This window comes from Physeter macrocephalus, chromosome 11 (assembly GCF_002837175.3).
Source record: "Physeter macrocephalus isolate SW-GA chromosome 11, ASM283717v5, whole genome shotgun sequence".
In the NCBI taxonomy this organism is placed as follows: Eukaryota; Metazoa; Chordata; class Mammalia; order Artiodactyla; family Physeteridae; genus Physeter; species Physeter macrocephalus.
The window spans coordinates 38377901-38397464 of record NC_041224.1 but is presented as its reverse complement, the minus strand read 5'-3'; the positions used below and the strand labels follow the sequence as shown (position 1 = coordinate 38397464).

Sequence of the window (19564 nt, the reverse complement as noted above, 5' to 3'; positions counted from 1 at the left end):
CAGGCTCAGCGGCCATGGCTCACGGGTCTAGCCGCTCCGCGGCATGTGGGATCTTCCCGGACCAGGGCACAAACCCGTGTCCCCTGCATCGGCAGGCGGACTCTCAACCACTGCGCCACCAGGGAAGCAGGTGGACTCTCAACCGCTGCGCCACCAGGGAAGCCCAAGATCTTTTATTTTTTATAATTTTGCCTTTACGCTCCTAAAAATTGGCACTTTAAAATTGCATGTATCTGTAGGAGCGAAATCTTCCAGACTCTGCCTCCCAAACTTTAAAAAGATGTTTCTCAGTCTATGACTCATTCAATTAATCTGCTCCTGTCAAGGTCATCCCATGATACTGGTGAAACATTGATTATTCCACCAGGTGAGCCATTCACACCTCTGGGCCTTTTCTGACTCACCTGCAGCTCGTGGCATTCTAATACCCACAGGTTGCAGTGTGGTAGCCACAGCAGAGCACTGGGACCCTCCTGCGGGAGAAGCACATCCTATCTAGACTGCTTGCCAGCAGGATGGTGACAGGAGAGGACGTGGCCTGAAGGGTCAAGTGGCGTGCAGCTGGCATGGGGACAAAACATGCAGGAGGGGACAGGGGCCAGGAGTACCTCTGAGGTGGTCCTGGTATCACCACCCACTTGACTCTCAAGATCTGGCCAGAGATGTCCCTTCCCATAACTGCTGTCATTTAGGGCCCAACAGAAACAAATGTCACTGCAGTCATTTGTGTGACATGAAGCTCCACTATACTGTCATCAACAGAAAAATGACATGGTGGAAAGGCAACATAGGAGGAAGTACAGGAGTCTTATCGCCGGATAGTCCATTATGAATTTAGACTTGTCAGACCTGCAGCAGGTGCTTGTGCTTCTCGGGGCCTCGATTTCCTCATTTATAAACTTGAGATGAACATCATCACTCCCGCCTGCAGGCCACTGTGCCTTGCGCGAGAGATCGTGATAAAAAGCCCCATACAGAGTTGATCGATTTCAGCATCATTTCATCAGCGCCAAAATGCCTTTTCAGGGCCTTCTTTTTTTTTTTTTTTTTTTTTTTTGGTGGTACGTGGGCCTCTCACTGTTGTGGCCTCTCCCATTGCGGAGCACAGGCTCCGGACGCGCAGGCCCAGCGGCCATGGCTCACGGGCCCAGCCGCTCCGCGACACGTGGGATCCTCCCAGACCGGGGCGCGAACCCGGTTCCCCTGCATCGGCAGGCGGACGCGCAACCACTGCGCCACCAGGGAAGCCCTCGGGGCCTTCTTAATGCCAGGTACTTTAAATACATTATTTTCATTTCTGACAGTGACTCTGAAAGTTAGATATTATGATGGACATTTAACAGGTGAGGGAACCAAAGCTCAAACAGGTGAACATTCCAGGCCACACAGCAAAGGAACCCTGGCTTAGAACCCACACTGCGGGAAAACACATTTCTTTCCTCGCCACTGCACTGCACCTCCTGCAGCCCTCTTGGCTTTAGAGAGAGGCCGTTTCAGGGGAGACCTTGCCATACCACCCCCCCACCAATGGCATCTCTCCAACTGCCCTTTAAGTGGTGTGGACCTGCCGGGACCCGTACGTGAGTGGTGGCGTTGGGGTGATAGCCTCGCTGGCCACAAAGCTAGCTGGCAGGTGGGGACACGGTACTTCCTCTGCTCCCGAGGTGATGCGGACACACAGATAGACGCAGTGTGGATGGAACCAGGTGGAACTGCCCACCACAATGAAAGTGGCCAAACCCCAGCCCTGCCTTTGGTTGAACAGAAAACACGCCCTCCAGCCACAACTGTATTCACAGAGCTTCCGGGGATGGCGCTTACCTGGGACTGCTCCGTATGGAAGCATAATCCATAGCTCGGCTCCCACAAATATGCTTTTATCCCACGTGCTACATGTGGAAGGAGAAATCAGCTTGTGTTTCATTAAACAGTTGGGCTGAGGTCTTGTGAGCAAATACGAGAATCTGCGCTTGGTATGGAGTCTTAAACGCATCGTTAGCAAATCGGATGGCCAAAGTCAATCAATCAAGCAAGCAAGCATTCCCACTGCTACATGTTTACGAAGCAATAAGCAAAATAGCAATCTCCTTGTGAAAAATCTCTGCTCTACGCTGTATGCAGGTTCAGAATTCCATGGTGGGGACCCAGGGAGCTGAAGGTGAGGGAGCGGGCCGGTTAGGGCATCCGCTATCCATTCCTGCATCCGCCAGGGTGTGGCTGGGCTCCTCCCACCCGGGGCAGTGAGAGGCTCACCTGCAGGTCCAGGGCTGTCAGCTTGCCCTTCTCGCCCGCGTTGCGAGCATACTCCTCGATGGTCCAGGAAGGCTGGCCCCGCTTCACCTCCGCCAGCTCCGTCAGCCGCATGTCTGTGTACAGAGGGTTGTTCTTCATGTGGGCCTTGAGGGAGGCGGGGTAGGGATGAGGGCTGAACACCTGCTCCACCAGGAAGCCGTCTTTGGGCTGCTTGGGCAGTCGGTGCTGCGGGGGGATGTCATACTGCCTGTCTGCCTGCAGAGGGGCACAGAGGAGTCCAGAGAGCGACACAGATGCCGTCAGAGAGCCCACAGTGCCAGTGGGGAGACACCAGCTTTTCATCACTGGGCTCTGCCCGGGTAGCAACATGCAGTTATTCACGAGCAAATAGAAAGAATATCAGGACTGGGGGAAATTTACTGGGAAAAGCTTATGACATTGATAATACTCAAACGACCCAACATTTCTATGCCAGGAGGAGATGATTTTATCTAACCCTCATACCATGACTACTATTATTAACACGCATTGTTCAGGTAAGGAAATGGAGCCCAGAAAGACTCAGTAATTTACCCCAGGGCGCACAGCTGCCAACGGGAGGAGGTGGCATTTAAATCTATCATCTGGCTTCAGAGAAGCTTTGCTTAACCACTGCATAGTACTTCCCCCTCTTTATTTTTTTCTTTTTTTTTGCCGCACCATGCGGCATGCGGGATCTTAGTTCCCCGACCAGGGACCGAACCTGCATCCCCTGCAATGGAAGCGCAGAGTCTTAACCACTGGACAGCCAGGGAAGTCACTGCCCCCTCTTTCTCTTACCAATTTCTACCTGGTACTGAGGAGTAAAAGATATGGTGTCCTTCCCCCTAGGAGCTGGCTGAAACCACTGATGCCACACTGCTTCTCTGGATGGAAGAAGCCAAGCCAGAAAGCACGTGGTGGGAGCCTCTAGTGATTTTCAGAGACCTCTGCGTGGCCTTCAAGACAAGGGGACAGCCTGGACCACAGTTTGGAGGCAGGAAGGCGCCCAACACAGCTGGCATCACTTAGGTTCTCAGTCCTTGAGTTCCGCCCGAACCAGGGGACTCCGTTCTTCATGAACCCTGTTATAACTGGAGTCTTCTGGTACTTTCTACTTCTAACTTGAGGCCCTCAGACCTCCACATAGATGTCACTCCCTCCAGAAGTACTCCCTGACCAAGACCGGGTCAGCGCCCATCTACGTGACCCCTTCAGACTGTGTACAGAGCCCGCGGCCAGCACTGTCCCACTGAACTGTAACTGCCTGTTTGTCTGTCTGTCTGTCTCCTCCGCTGGACAGTGTGCCCCGAAGGCAGGGGACAATAATCGCCCGCTCAGCAAAATCATACCACCAAGGAGGAGGCACTCCAATCTTTGTTAAAGGGATGGGTCCCAGCACCATGGAGTCGTGCATACGAAACAAAGAGCCAAAAGAGCTGTGGGTGTCAGCGACAGACAAAGAAAGAGGAAAAATAAGAACATGAGTGACGGACAGCGCGGATAAGCAAGAGGAGGAGAAAGCGTTCAGGTGTCAGGAAAGGGAGTTTATGTGTGAGCACCTGACGAGACAACCTGTATGAGTGGGAGGGTGTGCATCCTACACGTGGGCGGGGACCAGAAGCACGCTCCCAGCTACCAGCAGACTAGACCCATCGGCTCTTTGCTCAAAGACAGTATAACTCTGAGCCCTTCCAGACCATTAAGACCTCTGATGCTGATACAGAGAAAGCAGGATAAACTTGGCCAAATCCAAATGGGAAAGTGAGGTGTCCTCTTATTTGCTAGCTCATCAAACCCAAGTATCTTCTAAAAGGTGTCACTGATTTTATTCATTCCGATCACCACTACCGGACACTCAGAGGGCTCCCACGGCACGCAGGGCCCGTGCCGAGCTGGGGGCAGGGCAGGTGCCAATAATAACAACAAGGCATCGTAACTACAATTAACTGAGGGCTGACTGTGTGTGTCTCCTGCAGCGCTCGGGGCTGAACACGCGATATCCCATTTCAGCTTCTCGAGAACATCGGCAAGGCTATAACATTATAATCCCCGCTGTGGATGCGGAAACCCAGCTTGGAGAGGTTTAGGAACTGGCCCAATGTCACACAGCCAGGATTTGAATTTGTTCTCGCTTCGGAGATGGAAAGTTACCCGCTGCCCACGCTTGCCTCCCTGCTCCTACCGTGGAGGCGTTTGCGTTCTAACAGGGCAGTCGGTATGTATACCTAAGATACTTTTAAAGTAAAGGTTGGTATCTACTCTGTCTGAACAAAGAGGATGAAAGGCAGGAGATCAGAGACCAGCAATAATCTTGGGAGGCTTTCAGAGGCTTATGAATTAAGAGGCCTTGAGGGCAACTGTGTCTAGATCAGCACCGAGGAGGTGGACAGGACACTTTGTTTTTTTTTAAGTGGACCATTTTTAAACTCTTTATTGAATTTGTTATAATACTGCTTCTGTTTTATGTTTAGATCACACAGGCCACGAGGCATGTGTGATCTTAGCTCCCCGACCAGGTATCAAACCCACACCCCCCTGCATTGGAAGGTGAAGTCTTAACCATTGGACTGCCAGGGAAGTCCCTGGACAGGAAACTCTTGATGGAGGAATCACGTGAGTAAAGGTTCGACAGTGGGATGGGGCCTGGCCATCCTAGATGCTTCATCAGTACTTGCTGAATGAGTGACTGAGTGAATGAGGGTGGCACTTTTGGAGGAAAACCAGGTAGACAAATCAAGGTGGAGAAGGGCCCAGTCCGGGTGAACTGGAGCCCTCCTGTTGGGAAGAAGGACATGACATGCCCTGGGTTTGAGTGGCCGGGCTGAGTGGCTTGAAACTTTTTGCTGAGCAAAGGGGAGTCAAGGAGGAGTTGGGAACAGGAGGCACTGCACACCCCAGAGTGGAGCTTTAGGAAAGGGAGCATAGCAGTGGTGGACGCGATGAGATGGAAGTGGCGGCAGAGGTGGGGGGCTGATGAGCGAGAGAGACCGGTTACAAATGTGCCCCCAAATCCCAGGTGGGAGGCGGTAGGAGCCTGGACTTGGGGGAGGGAGGGTGGATTTAAGCGGAAAGAAACATCACAAAAGATAAATCCACGGGGTCGAGTAGCCCAACTGGATGTGAGAGAGCCAACGAGGGAAGCCAGAGATGAGAGACGTCCCTTCAGTTTGGGGAATGGCTAGAATGGCGACCCCAGAATGGGTACAGGGAGAGGGAAGCCTGGCTTTGAAGGAACAGAAAATCTAGCTGGGACCTGTAGATTTCAGCCCGCGGCAGACATGTGGGGGAGCTGGCCTTCAGCAGTTTGAGATTCGGGAGCAAAGTTCAGAAGGGCCCCAGGGTTGATCACCACGATGGCAGTCATCAGCCCAGGGATGCTGAGAGCCACACGTCGGGAGGGAGAAACGAGGTCACAGAAGGAGGCCAAATGAAGACCGCTCACCCCAAACACTAGCGACTTTGAGCTGTGCATTTCAAGGGATTTCTCAAGCTTATTTCTGTTGGTTTCTGGGGGCTTTGACATTTTATAGGTTGGACGCATGGCTAGTTCAGTTTAACTCGATTTATCTATAGAAGTGCCAAACAACTGGAGTGCTCTAAATGGCCATTTTCAATGCTACCTAAGACCCAGGGCTCCAGGAACCTGGCCAGACTCTGGCAGCTAATTGACACGACGGCAGTGCCAGAGGAGAAGACCCACAGCTGGGCATCTCGTCGGAGTGTCGGCACATAACATACTCTGATTTCTGTCCAACACCACGTGTTGTAAGTGGCTACCGAAGAGAACAGTGGCCAGCACAGGTACCAGAGGTTCCTTTGGGATAAGAAAAAAAATCACTTCTTATTTTACTCTCTTTCCCTGCTTTGGACCCTGAAAACTTCCTAAGGGCTCCATTTTCTAAGCTTGGCATTCGAGGGACCCAGCCTCCTGCTCTGTATTCAATGTCTGCAGCCACACCTCTTCACTCCCTCTCCGATGACTGGTCCTCCGAGCCCTCGGGAGGCCCCATGGTCTGTCCACTGACCTTTGGAATCAGGGAAGGGAATGGAGATGAGCAACAAATTGAAATGGCATCACTTTGGCCAGAAAGGGTTCAATGTAACCTACATAGAAGGAAGAAGAGCAGCCACAAGTGCCGCTGAGACAAATCATCCTTGCTGCAGGGGACGAGAAGAAGAAAGACTGTAAGTATGTGTGTGTGTGCTCACTCCAGCACCGACAGAAAGAAGCTGACTATCAAGGGGAAAAACGCTCAAGTTCCCATAAAACTGTGTAGGAGAAAACCTCAAAAGCAAAGAAAGACATCATATTAAGGGTTGCCATCCTTGGGCAGTGGAATTGTGAATAATTTCCTTAATTTATCTTCTTTTCTTACGAATCATCTATTGATCTATTGATCTTAAACTGAAAAAAGAACCTCAAACTTTTACAAAGGAACACCACGCGTGCCACAAAGTACGTGAAAGGGCCATAGGAGCTAGCTCGCTTTTAAGTCATTTCCCTCCTTTTCTCTGCCTGCATCCTGCCCTTTCAGAAAGGACAGGAAGAAATCCTTGGTGATGCTTGGTCTGCTCTGCCATGTTCCCCTATTCTATGAAAATCAGGTCTCGAACCACCAGTCCAATATCTGAGCCACGCTTTCTCCCATCGGCAACACAGCAGTGTGTGCTCCTCCGGGCTGATGGACAATTTGGCGGGACCAGCCACCAGGCTATGCTGTCCTCTCTGCTCTAACGTGCAAAGTCTGGAAGGCTTACAAGCACAGGAAGGGCAGGCCTCTTTTTCGTGTCATGTAAGCTGCCAGGCTTGGAAACAGACCAGGGCTATGGTAAGGCTGCTGCCTAGTTACGCGAGCTTACGTGTGCATTTACCTCTTTAGATTTTCGATGCCAGTCCTTACTCTCCCCAGGGCCTCTGTCTTTGACATCCTCCTCTCCGACGCCCACGCGGTTGGTGTAAGTGATGGTGCGCCAGTCCCTGGGCGAATTGGAGATGCTGGCGATTTTGGATTCTGTGGCGCTGTTCTCCTCCGTCAGGGACCTGGAGGATGGCCTGGTGAAGAGGCTTTTTTTCAACGCCTTGACACGAAGGCTTTCGCTGTTGCTTCCGCTGGCGTCTGAGCAGCACCAGTCGGCCGAGTTCTCCAGTTTGGGCCCGTGGGAGCCATCGTGTGCACGGAACATCCGGGGAGAGGCGCTCTCATCGGATGGAGCCTCGCTGGTCAAGGAATTCAGATCTATCTGCACACTCACCTTCTCGGGCTGCTGTATCTTCTGATCCAGTTTATTGAGCTTGCCCAGGACCTGGGAGATCTCCTCGCGGACACCCGACAGCGATTCGAGCTTCCGTTCAATTTCACCGATCCTGAGCACCAGTTTGCACACGCTGGTCTTCAACTCCTCTTCCGAGTGGTGGCTGTTTTCAGGCCGGATGCCCTTTTCTCCTTTGCTGCTGGGGAGCCCGTTGGCGATTTTGGTTAGGTTGTGCTCCGGTGAACTGTCACAGTCCGACTTGTGAAGCTGAGACAAAGATCCTGTGCTGTTGTAGCAGGATGACTGCATCACTCCCGTCGAGCCACTGATGCTCATGTCATCAAGAAATCGGAAAATGTCACTGATGTCATCACTGACAACTTCCGAGTCGTCATCTGACTGCTTCATGGCGTGCCTGTCACTGTACTTGCCCTGGCCAGAGGCACACAAGTCTTTGCATTTCTTGGGCTCCAGGACGTGCTGCTCCGTCTGGGTGCCCACGCTACTGGTGTCTGAGCTGATCTGCCTGCTGGTGCAGCTAATGCTCTTGTCTTTAAACTTTTTGACCGGTTCATGCTTCTCCAGGTCAACGGGGGACGAGACCTCTTTAGATTTGAGCCCGTTTGGCTTGGCCGCGTAGCCGACGGGGAGAATTGGCTGTTGCTCCTGCGGCATGAGGTAAGCTGGGCGCCTGTCTGGGGTTGGGAAGTTGGGGGTCTGGTTGCTGGGATTTGGATAGCGGAGCTTCTCCTCGGAGGGATTTCTATTGAAAAAGGACCGTTCAAAGTCAGGAACTTCTTCCGTGTTTAGGCTCCAGCTTTTGGCCGGCCAGGGGGTCTGCTTGCCCGGCCTCCCCGGACAGCGCCTGGCCTCCTGGGTCCCCATCACTGGAGTGGGTCCAAAATACGTGGAGGCTTGAAGGTCATCTAAGCTTTCGTGCTTTGCCCGCCTTTTGTCAGGAACAGGGGAGTACTCGGGATTCAGGTACTGGCTGTTGTAGGGCATCTCAAAGCTGTGATTGGGGAAGGGTGTCTTGTGGGACTCCTTCCGGCCCTGGGGTTTCCCGTGCTCGCCCTCAGCCTCGTTAGCGGGGCTGGCCAACTCGGGGGACACAGTCATCAGGTTGTGAAACTCCTCTTTGAAGATGTTCCTTTTCTGGACGCAGGACTGGACCACGAAGGGCTCCTCATTAGAAATGAAAGTCTCCTTGATGCCCTGGGTGAGGGGCAGGGAGTCCTGATCGGACATGGACTCGCTCTCGATGTTCATGGGGAAGTAGGTTCTCTGCATCTCACAGGGCTGAGGGCTGGCCACCGAGTAGGGGGCCAGAGCCTGCAGCCTGTCCAGGGAAGCCGCCCGGTTTTTCACATCTTTGCTGACCCCCAGCAGGAAGTTGGGCTCGGAGGCAGGTACAAACTGCGGGCAGTCCTTGCAGTCCATCTTGCGGCACTTGGAAGACTGGCGGGTGGGGTAGCCCCGGCTGAAAGGCTGGTCGCTCAGCTCGCAGCTGAGGGACTCACACTCGGCCGCGGTGCAGAGTTCTGTGTCCGAGCGGCCCAAGTCAAAGGACGCCTCCTTCTTGCGCATCTTCTGCCGGCCGCTGGGGAGCTTCTCCTTGGCCGTAGCCCCGTTCATCTGGATGAGGTTGAATATCGTCACGATATCTGCCGCCACCATGATTTTCTTCGATTGCTGGTTGTTCACGGTGCATTTCATCTTGTCTTTGAATAACGTGGCTGGAAAATTGGGATCGAGACAAGCCGTGTAGAAGAGCACGCTTCTCAGTTTGGAGAGCTGGGACAGATCAAAGCGGGTGCACAGGGATTTGCACAGGTCCTGGTAGGAAACGGTATTTTGCTTGCTGTCCAGTTCCTCCAAGATCTTCACCAAGAAGAGGGAAGTTTCCTGATTGGTCTCCATGATTTCGGATTTCAAAGCCTCGCTGATGACACTGAAACTTCGAGTCACTTCTACGGGGTGACAATATTGAAAAAGAGAAGCGGGGGAGAAAGGATTATAAACACCAGTGGAGTTTTAAGTCAAGCTGGTTAGGAACCACATAAAGAAATGCAAGGAAAAACTTTTTAATGTTTAAAAAATGTCATAAGTGCTTTAAAAATACTTATAATATACTTTGTAATTCGCTTCCCCGTAATCTACCTAAAGAAATGATTGACTATGATTTTGCATAAAGATGTTCATTTTATGTATATGTACAACTGATTCACTTCGCTGTACATCTGAAACTAACCCAGCATTGTAAATCAACTATACTCCAATAAAAATTTTTTAAAAAATAGTTACAGGGCTTCGCTGGTGGCGCAGTGGTTGAGAGTCCGCCTGCCGATGCAGGGGACGTGGGTTCGTGCCCCGGTCCGGGAGGATCCCACATGCCGCGGAACGGCTGGGCCCGTGAGCCGTGGCCGCTGAGCCTGCGCGTCCGGAGCCTGTGCTCCGCAACGGGAGGGGCCGCAGCAGTGAGAGGCCCGCGTACCGCAAAAAAAAAAAAAAAAAAAAAAAAAAAAAGTTAAAAAAAATAGTTACAATTATAAAAAAAAAGATGTTCATTACAATGGCATTTATAATACTGAAAAAATAAAACATCTTAAATATCCAACTATTAGGGGAATGCATAAATAAAATGGGTTACCATATACGATGATTTTTTACAAACATTAAAATTATATTAATGTACATCCTTACAATGGAATACTACTCATCAATAAAAAGGAACAAATTACCAGTACTTGTAAACGACATGGATGAATCTCAAATGTATTGTGCTTGAGTGAAAGAAGCCAGACTCAAAGGTTACCTATTATATGGTTCCATCTTAACGATATTCTGAAAAACAGATCCGCAGCTGCCCGGGGCTGGATGTGAGGCAAGGTGCTGGCAAAACGGCACAGAGAAATTTTCCTGGATGATGGAACTATTCCACATCTTGATTGGAATGGTGGTTACATGCCTCTATGCATTTGTCAAAACTCACAGAACTGTGTGCTAAAACGTGTGAATTTTAGCTATGTAAATTGTACCTTAATTATAAAATTACACACTGAAGACTTTTTATGACAAAAGAAAACTGTGGTACAATACTGGGTGAAAAATGTGAAAATAAATATGTTATGTAGTAAGATCTTAATTATATAAAATTATATCTTCTTGGAAATGAAACTGAAAGAAAATAATATACACTCAAATGTTAATGGTGGTTACCTTTGGATTGATTGTAAATACGCATTTTCTTTCTGAATTAGTCATCTTTGCTTCTCAATATTTTATTATGCAAATTTTCAAACATACAGCAAAGTTGAAAGAATTTTATTTTTAAAATTAATTAATTTATTATTATTATTATTTTTTTGGTTGAGTTGAGTCTTTGCTGCTGCGTGCGGGCTTTCTCTAGTTGCGGCGAGCGGGGGCTACTCTTCATTGTGGTGCGCGGGCTTCTCATTGTGGTGGCTTCTCTTGTTGCGGAGCACAGGCTCTAGGCGCACGCACTTCAGTAGTTGTAGTTCGCGGGCTCTAAAGCGCAGGCTCAGTAGTTGTGGCGCACGGGCTTAGTTGCTCCGCGGCATGTGGGATCTTCCCGGACCAGGGCTCGAACCCTGCATTGTGTCCCCTGCATTGGCAGGTGGATTCTTAACCACTGTGCCACCAGGGAAACCCTTAAAGAATTTTATAGTGAACACTCATATAACCACCATCTGTATTCCACCATTAACATTTTACTATATTTACTTTATCACATATCTATCCATCTACCCTTCATCAAGCCATCTTTTTTTTTTTTTTTTTTTTTTTTTTTGTGGTACGCGGGCCTCTCACTGTTGTGGCCTCTCCCGTTGTGGAGCACAGGCTCCGGACGCACAGGCTCAGCGGCCATGGCTCACGGGCCCAGCCGCTCCGCGGCATGTGGGATCTTCCCGGACCGGGGCACGAACCCGTGTCCCCTGCATCGGCAGGCGGACTCTCAACCACTGCGCCACCAGGGAAGCCCCATCTTTTTTTTTTAAAGCACTTCAAACTAAATTGCAGACATTGGTACACCTCCCACTAAAGATTTCACCATGCATATAATTAACCCAAGTCCAATAATTGTTTACAGTTTCTCTTTTAATATAAGATTTACATACAATGAAGTGCACAAAACTTGTGTCTATTTGCTGAAGTTGTGACAAATGTATATGCCTGTGTTATAAGCAAAACCTCTACAAAGATCTAGAACGTTCCCCTTGCCCCTTCCCATTCAACCACAGTTCTTATCTTTTACAGGTAACTCTAATATTTTCTTTATAATTTCCCTTCTTTTCCAAAATCCCTACCATGACCACGTATTATTTTGTAATCACCAAACAATAAATAACCTTATTTTGAAATGGGAAGAAAAATCTACATTAACATATCTTGGATGGAAAAATGAAAAACATCAAACCGAAAGCTTAACAAAGCTTAAGAGAAAGTAAAGCTCCTCATGGATAAATATGGACCCAGGTTCTGAGATTTACAAGGAAACAGCAAATCACACACGTTACCCTCCCCAGTCACACCCTGCTTAGAAAAGGCATTTTGACGATTGACTTACTGATTTTAAATTTGACTCAGCCCAGACACAGCCAGCCTATTTTCTAGGGAAACAGTGTCTGTGGGGCGGGGCGGGGGGCGGTTAAATTTCAGTTGCTCTGGACCATGGGGTCTCTGTCCACCCTGAGGGCAGTGCTCCCAATGGCCATCTATACACATTAGTGAGCTCTCTCCACGAACGTCTGCGGGGACATGCAGAGACCAGTGGTTTGGATTTTCTTGTATGGAAAAGGCAATGAAGCCCTGAGAGGCTCTGTTCCTGCCCAGAACAAGTCACAGAAAACCCACGTCTCCCCACGCAGCTCTCCCTGCCCTGCCCCAGCCGCCCAACCCGTGCGATAGAAGCACTGCATGTCAGGATGTTCTGGTTTGTTAAAGGTGGGGACAACCCGCCACGCTTGATCTGCAAGGAAATAAATAGGCACAGAAACCAGAGTGGAGGACAAATGAATGTAATTGAGGCAAGAGCAACTACCACTCACGTACATCATATTTGATAGTTTGGTGACACAAAGCACTTTCAGAGATACTCTTTTCTAGAATTCTTATAACAACCTTAGGAGGATTCTTTCACTATTACTCTCCAACAGATGAGGAAACAGGCACGGATCACCGAAAGCAGCAACTAGGCTCAACTAGAATCATCAGAGCTGGATTTGCAGCCCAGCCCCGTGGGCCTCCGCAAAAACCCAAGACCCCACTTTCCCGCGAGACTGTCTCAACTTTCTATTCTACTTTGTGTGGCTAAAACTGTATTAATCCCAGGTCAAAAAAGAACTTGGAAAACCAAGGCCCAGTGTCTCCTGAAGTGAATAAAGGAAACACAAGTGATCTGCTAAACCTGAGTCATTTCCTATCAAGACTGAAATTGAGGGGATAATGAACGGCCGGGAAGGTAGGCAGGTGCCCCTGTGCAAATGGGCACGTGGCCACATGCCTGGTGTGTGTGCACGTGATGATTAATCACCATAGAGAAACTCCATGTAGATCTTCCACAATATGCCAATGAAAGCCATAGAGGACTAAGGAGCAAAAGAGAGGCTCAAAGGAAAAAGCAGAGTTCTTGGCTCTGTGACAGGGTAACAGGATCCGGCCTGTAGCACGCAGCCCCCGGCAGCTACCTCTTCTGGCCACACAAACAGCTCTGTGGTGTGAGAAGAGCACTCCCTTTTCACAGATGAGGAAACCGAGGAAAGGAGAGGGAACTTGAGTTGCCTGGGGTCTGCCATTGGGCTAGGACCCCAGTAGACCACAGCCCGGGATGAGGATATGCTGTGGGAGGGGCAGCAGGCTGCGTCTCATGCCAGGAGGAGCAAAAGCATTGCCGCAAGTGACAGGTGTGAACTGGTGGAGGGGGCAGGCTGAGTAGGACAGGCAGTGCAGCCTGACCACCTCCTGTGTACTGGGGGCTTTTTTTTTTTTAGTATCTTTATTGGAGTATAACTGCTTTACAATGGTGTGTTAGTTTCTGCTTTATAACAAAGTGAATCAGCTATACAAATTAGGTCAGAATGTCAGCTACTCCATGAAATCTCAGGTTTACCCTCTCTGTTTAGTTAGAACAAATCTTTCCATCATCTTTGTTTGTGAAGCACTTTGAACGTTCCTTGATTATAGTGCTCATCAAATTATATTATAGATATGTCTTCATTCAAAAATGAATATCCTTAGCATCTTTTTCCTGTTTTATATTCTTATCTCAATTATAATGGGACAATTATTTTTTAATTTGTTGTTTAATATTTGTTTTTACTTTAGAATATTTCCATAAGTGAAAGAGATGTGGGTTTTTTTGTTTTTTTAACATCTTTATTGGGGTATAACTGCTTTACAATGGTGTGTTAGTTTCTGCTTTATAACAAAGTGAATCAGTTATATATATACATATGTTCCCATATCTCTTCCCTCTTGCGTCTCCCTCCCTCCCACCCTCCCTAGCCCACCCCTCTAGGTGGTCACAAAGCACGGAGTTGATCTCCCTGTGCTGCGCGGCCGCTTCCCACTAGCTATCTATTTTACATTTGGTAGTGTATATATGTCCATGCCACTCTCTCACTTTGTCACAGCTTACCCTTCCCCCTCCCCGTATCCTCAAGTCCATGCTCTAGTAGGTCTGCGTCTTTATTCCCGTCTTGCCCCTAGGTTCTTCATGATCATTTTTTTGTTTGATTTTTAGATTCCACATATATGTGTTAGCATACGGTATTTGTTTTTCTCTTTCTGACTTACTTCACTCTGTATGACAGACTCTAGGTCCATCCACCTCACTACAAATAACTCAATTTCGTTTCTTTTTATGGCTGAGTAAATTGAGTGTGGACTAGACCTAATGATTGATACAAATACAATACAGAAAAAATATGTCACATTGGAGATTAGGTTATAAAGTCTGTGTCTCTTGTCTCACCCTCTTGCACTATCTCTTTTGCTTGCTCTGAAGGGGAGCCGGTTGCCATGTTGTAAGCTGCCCTGTAGGGAGGCTCATGAGGCAAGGAACAGATGACTCTTGCCAAGAGTCAGCAAGAATCTGAGGCCTGCAAAAATAATCAGTAGAAGTGGATATCCCCCAAGTCAAACCTTTAGATGACCACAGTCCTTGATTGCAGCCCAGCAATATCAAAAAAACAAACAACCCAATCCAAAAATGGGCAGAAGACCTAAACAGACATTTCTCCAAAGAAGACATACAGGTGGCCAACAAACACATGAAACAATGCACCGGGGCTTTACAGGAAATGTCCGCAACAGCCTGGAGAGGGAGGCACCACCACTCTGCACCCTCTGCTGGAGGCGTGAGGAAAATGAGGCCCGAGGGATAACACGGAGGAGGAGGACCTGAAGCCGAATCTGGAGAAGGCCAAAGCCCAGGTTCTCTTCTCAGTGACAAAAGGGCAAGGAAGGAACATTAGCACGAAAGCTCTGGGGGCTCAGTGAACCTGCCGTGGAATGTGCATGTGTGTGTACACACAGCGACGCCCACGCACACACACACTCATACCCTCACACACACAGCTCTCGGCCACAGTTCACACACGCCCCCCCGCCCCCCCGTTAAGGCGCTGAGAGGTGGCTGTCAGGGTCCCACCCCAGCCCGCACTCGGGGGCCACCTGCTGAGTAACGTGCATGCACCCCCAGGGGCAGGAAGTCTGGCCTGGGGAGCCCGTGAGCAGCTGGGCTTCTGGAATTCAGACCCATCAGGACCTCATCAGGACCCTAGTGGCCCCCAACCGCCCGCCCAGCTCAGTCCCCACAGCCCAGGCCTCCCCTGCCTGTATCTCCTATGTCCACTCTGCATTTCCCCCAGGGGGGCCTGTGCCCTCTCACTGCCCACACCCCGGGAACCTTGCTTCCCTTCCAGGGCCCACCTCCAACAGCCTTGCTTTTCCCCAACCTCTCACTGATCTCAGTTGGAATCAGTTGCTTCCTTTTCGGTGCTCAGCGGGTCTCTGTCCGCGCCTTGGTAATAGTGTTTCTCACACAGGAAAGACTGGCCTCAGATGGTTTAAAACATATTGAGATCTGGCCCCCCAACCCCAGACCGACCAATTAAATCAGAATTCCTGGGAAGAGTCCAGAATCTCGGGAGTTGTTAAAGCCACCCAGGTATTTCTGAAGCGTGGGGTTTCAGACTGAGGGATTGAGAAACCCCATTTAGAAAGTAAAGGGGCTGGCATTAAAAGGAATGAAACTGTGCCATTTACAGAGATGTGGATGGACCTAGAGGTTGTCATACAGAGTGAAGTAAGCCAGAAAAAGAAAAACAAATATTGTATAATATCACTTATATGTGGAATCTAGAAAAATGATACAGATGAACTTATTTGTAAAGCAGAAAGAGAGACACAGATGTAGAGAACAAACCTATGGTTACCAAGGGGGGAAGGGGGGTGCAATGAACTGGGAGATTGGGATTGACATATATACACCCACTGTGTAGAAAATGGATAACTAATAAGAACCAACTGTAAAGCACAGGGAACTCTACTCAGTGCTCTGTGGTGACCTAAATGGGAAGGAAATCCAAAAAAGAGGGGATATATGTAAAGGTATAGCTGATTCACTTTGCTGTATAGTAGAAACTAACACAGCACTGTAAAGCAACTATACTCCAATAAAAATTAATTTTAGAAAAAGGTTTCAAGTCTTTAACGAATTTCTGAGTAAACTGTTGACTGAGCTTAAAAAAAAAAAAAAAAGTAAAAGGGCTGGGTTTTGCAAGAGGCAGTGCAACCTAAAGGTTGAGAAGATGGGCACACAGATTCCAGCCCTCACTAGCTAAAAGGGCTGGGTTTTGCAAGAGGCAGTGCAACCTAAAGGTTGAGAAGATGGGCACACAGATTCCAGCCCTCACTAGCTACATGACCTCCAGAAGGTCACCTACAGTCCCCAACCTCACTTTCCTCACCTGTAACAATGGGGTTAATTAACAAGCTCATGTACAGCACTTAATAAAGTGTCCCCCAATGACAGCCCTTCCACAAATGACAGCAGTCGCTCATGGAACAGCGGTGGCAGTGGGAAATCTAGTAGTTTCCGTGGGTTTATGCCTCACAGCGCCTCCTGCTGGTTAGGAAGTAGGACTACGTGAGCATTTGGGGGAAATGACTCCATTCTACAGAGAGAGCAAGACACACCTGTGCCTAAAGCAGCATTCTGGCCTCCCTAGTTTTCACATTTTCAACCTCTTCAAAGACTTTTAGGGGCTTCCCTGGTGGCGCAGTGGTTAAGAATCCATCTGCCAATGCAGGGGACACAGGTTCGAGCCCTGGTCCCGGAAGATCCCACATGCTGCGGAGGAGCTAAGCCCGTGTGCCGCAACTACTGAGCCCGCATGCGACAATTACTGAAGCCCGCGCGCCTAGAGCCCGTGCTCTGCAACAAAAGAAGCCACCGCAATGAGAAGCCCGCGCACCACAACGAAGAGTAGCCCCCACTCACCGCAACTAGAGAAAGCCCACACGCAGCAACGAACAGCAACACAGCCAAAAAGAAATAAATAAAATAAATAAATTTATTTGAAAAAAAAAAAAGGAATTTTAGTTTCCCACTGTAGAAAACTCTGTCCTCAATCATGTGCTTTCAAGGATCCGCATTAAACCCATGAGTTACTGCCTCTCTGGATTACACCTCAAGAGGAAAAGAACAAGTTGTGCACAGAGTTCTTTATTCATCTCTTTTTTAAATAAGAGGAAAGTTCATAACCTGATTCCATGAGGAAGTTCTGAAGGCCAGAGGTTGGAATTATCCACTCAGAATAAACAGGGGTGTCCTCTCAGCCCCCTTATCACACGTCACTCTAAGACCGGGCCCCCCTCGTCACCTACCTGATGCCCACCCCGGGAAACTACCTCGGGTCTTCTTGAAGATTCTGCAGGCATTCGGAGCTTCACAAACCATCTGAGCAACAGTATGTACATGGCACTGTGCGAGGGACCACGGTGAGCACCCAGGCTAAGCCCCTCGCCTTTACAAACTGGAAAACGGGGCCGAGGGCCATCATTTTTCAAAGCCACATGGAGAGTTACTGGCAGAATCGGCCGCAGGACGCAGGGCTTCTGACACCGTGCCTATTTTCACAAGTGTCTGTGCAGAAACGCCAGTCCTGGCTGTCAGGTGCCAGAGAAGCATAAACAAGAAGCTGGGGACCCGGGGGGAGTGAGAAGAATCCCAGCCACAGGGAAAGGCCAGCTTCGCAGAGGAGGCACCATCTGCAAAGGCCTCGAAGACTGAGGAGGAAGAGAGTGTTTCATGGTCTGGAGGAAGGAGACAGAGGACAGATTCCAGGGCAAAGGGCAGAGGCGTGAAGGTGCAGCGGGGCGGAGTCTGACTGTGGAGCTGGGCAAGCAGGGGGCATTTAGAGAAGGCAGGGCTCTGAATCTGGGCTGGGCGTCTGGACTCGATTCTGTGGGACCTGGGACCACCAACAGAGCAGGTGCTGGAGGGACCGGGCCTGAGGCTCAGGTGGGCACTCGCCCCCAGGATGCGCAGACCGGGGTCCACATTCTCTTCCTCGGCAATGCCTCCTGCACGTACACAGCCAGGGGGACCACTCCAGGCTCTTCCAGCTCCGCATCCATGGCTCTTTCCACCACACAGTGGTGTGTAGGTTTGGGAAGGGCAGGAAACGGATGCCGGATTTTTTTCCCACTACCTCATGACACTGTGTGTCTTTCTCATGTCATGCTCCAACTATGAAAAACGTAGCTGTTCAGTGTACGAGGCTAAAGTGAATGTCCACCTTTTCATGACCTTCTGCATTTTTATCTGCTCAAAGCCTTGACATTGGATGTTGACCAAAACAGAGCAGAAGAAAAGGACACGATTAGGGATATAACTTGCAGGATTGTTGCATGAATCTTTGGACAGAAGACAAGCTCTCTGAATTTCATCTCCACCAACTCCCTTAAAGGTTTCATCTTCCCTGCTGCCCAGAGCTCCAAAATCTGATGAGAACAAATGACACCAACCTTGAGCTGGATTAGCAAAACTCGGTTGTGAAGTGTTCTTTCTTTTTTTAAATTTTAAATTTAATTAATTAATTAATTAATTAATTTTTGGCTGCATCGGGTCTTCGTTGCTGTGTGTGGGCTTTCTCTAGTTGCGGTGAGCGGGGCTTCTCTTGTTGCGGAGCACGGGCTCTAGGCGAGCAGGCTTCAGTAGCTGTGGCACGCGGGCTCAGTAGTTGTGGCTCTCGGGCTCTAGGGTGCGGGCTCAGTAGTTTTGGCTCTCGGGCTCTAGGGTGCAGGCTCAGTAGTTGTGGCACACGGGCTTAGTTGTTCCACAGCATGTGTGATCTTCCTGGATCAGGGATCGAACCTGTGTCCCCTGCATTGGCAGGCGGATTCTTAACCACAGCACCACCAGGGAAGTCCCTGAAGTGTTCTTATTAAAGCTTTCCCATATGCCATGATATATTGATCTTTCCAAAGCTGAAATAATGGGCCAAGATGGAATGTGGGCACAATGTTCTCACTTTACACTAATGAAAAGCACAGTTAAAAAGCATTTCTCTGCAGCATTTGTGTAATTCCAGCCCAGATACTGACCTGGCTTGTTGTTTTGGATTTTCTTTTTTTCCAGGATGGTGAATGCTACTGTGATTCAGTGAAATTCTGGATTCAATGAAACTACAAAAGGAAGGCATTCCTCTAGGAATCTAAAATTTATGGATAGGAATTTCTACCTCCCCTTGTGTCACCTATAATACATTTCAAACTGAAAGGAGACCCCTTTCTCTCTTAATGGCGGTTTTCCTCCACAAAGCTGCTAAAGAGGGCAGCATAGAGTTGGGAAGGGGGCTTTGCTCCTCTTTGCCAAGATGTATCCCCACAGAGCTCAACCCTAGTGCAAAGCCCTTGATTAAGAAATCAAGACATGAAGCATTTCCCAGATCTGGCAGGAAGGCACGCTTAGAAAATGGGACAAGCCTCCCATTATGAACACCTAGAA

General features: G+C 49.2%; 1 protein-coding gene across 1 annotated transcript; it reads right to left on the bottom strand.

Annotated features, from left to right (window-relative positions):
- Nucleotides 1-2305: 2305 nt before the first annotated feature.
- MINAR1 (membrane integral NOTCH2 associated receptor 1) lies at nucleotides 2306-9800 on the bottom strand. Its single transcript, XM_055087879.1, has one exon. It carries the CDS (start codon nucleotides 9445-9447, stop codon nucleotides 7117-7119), a length of 2331 nt encoding a protein of 776 aa, XP_054943854.1. The 5' UTR covers nucleotides 9448-9800; the 3' UTR covers nucleotides 2306-7116.
- Nucleotides 9801-19564: the final 9764 nt, after the last annotated feature.

Bases quoted from the DNA above. Each gene is read 5' to 3' on its own strand.
- MINAR1 (XM_055087879.1), bottom strand. From the start codon at position 9,447: ATGGAGACCAATCAGGAAACTTCCCTCTTCTTGGTGAAGATCTTGGAG.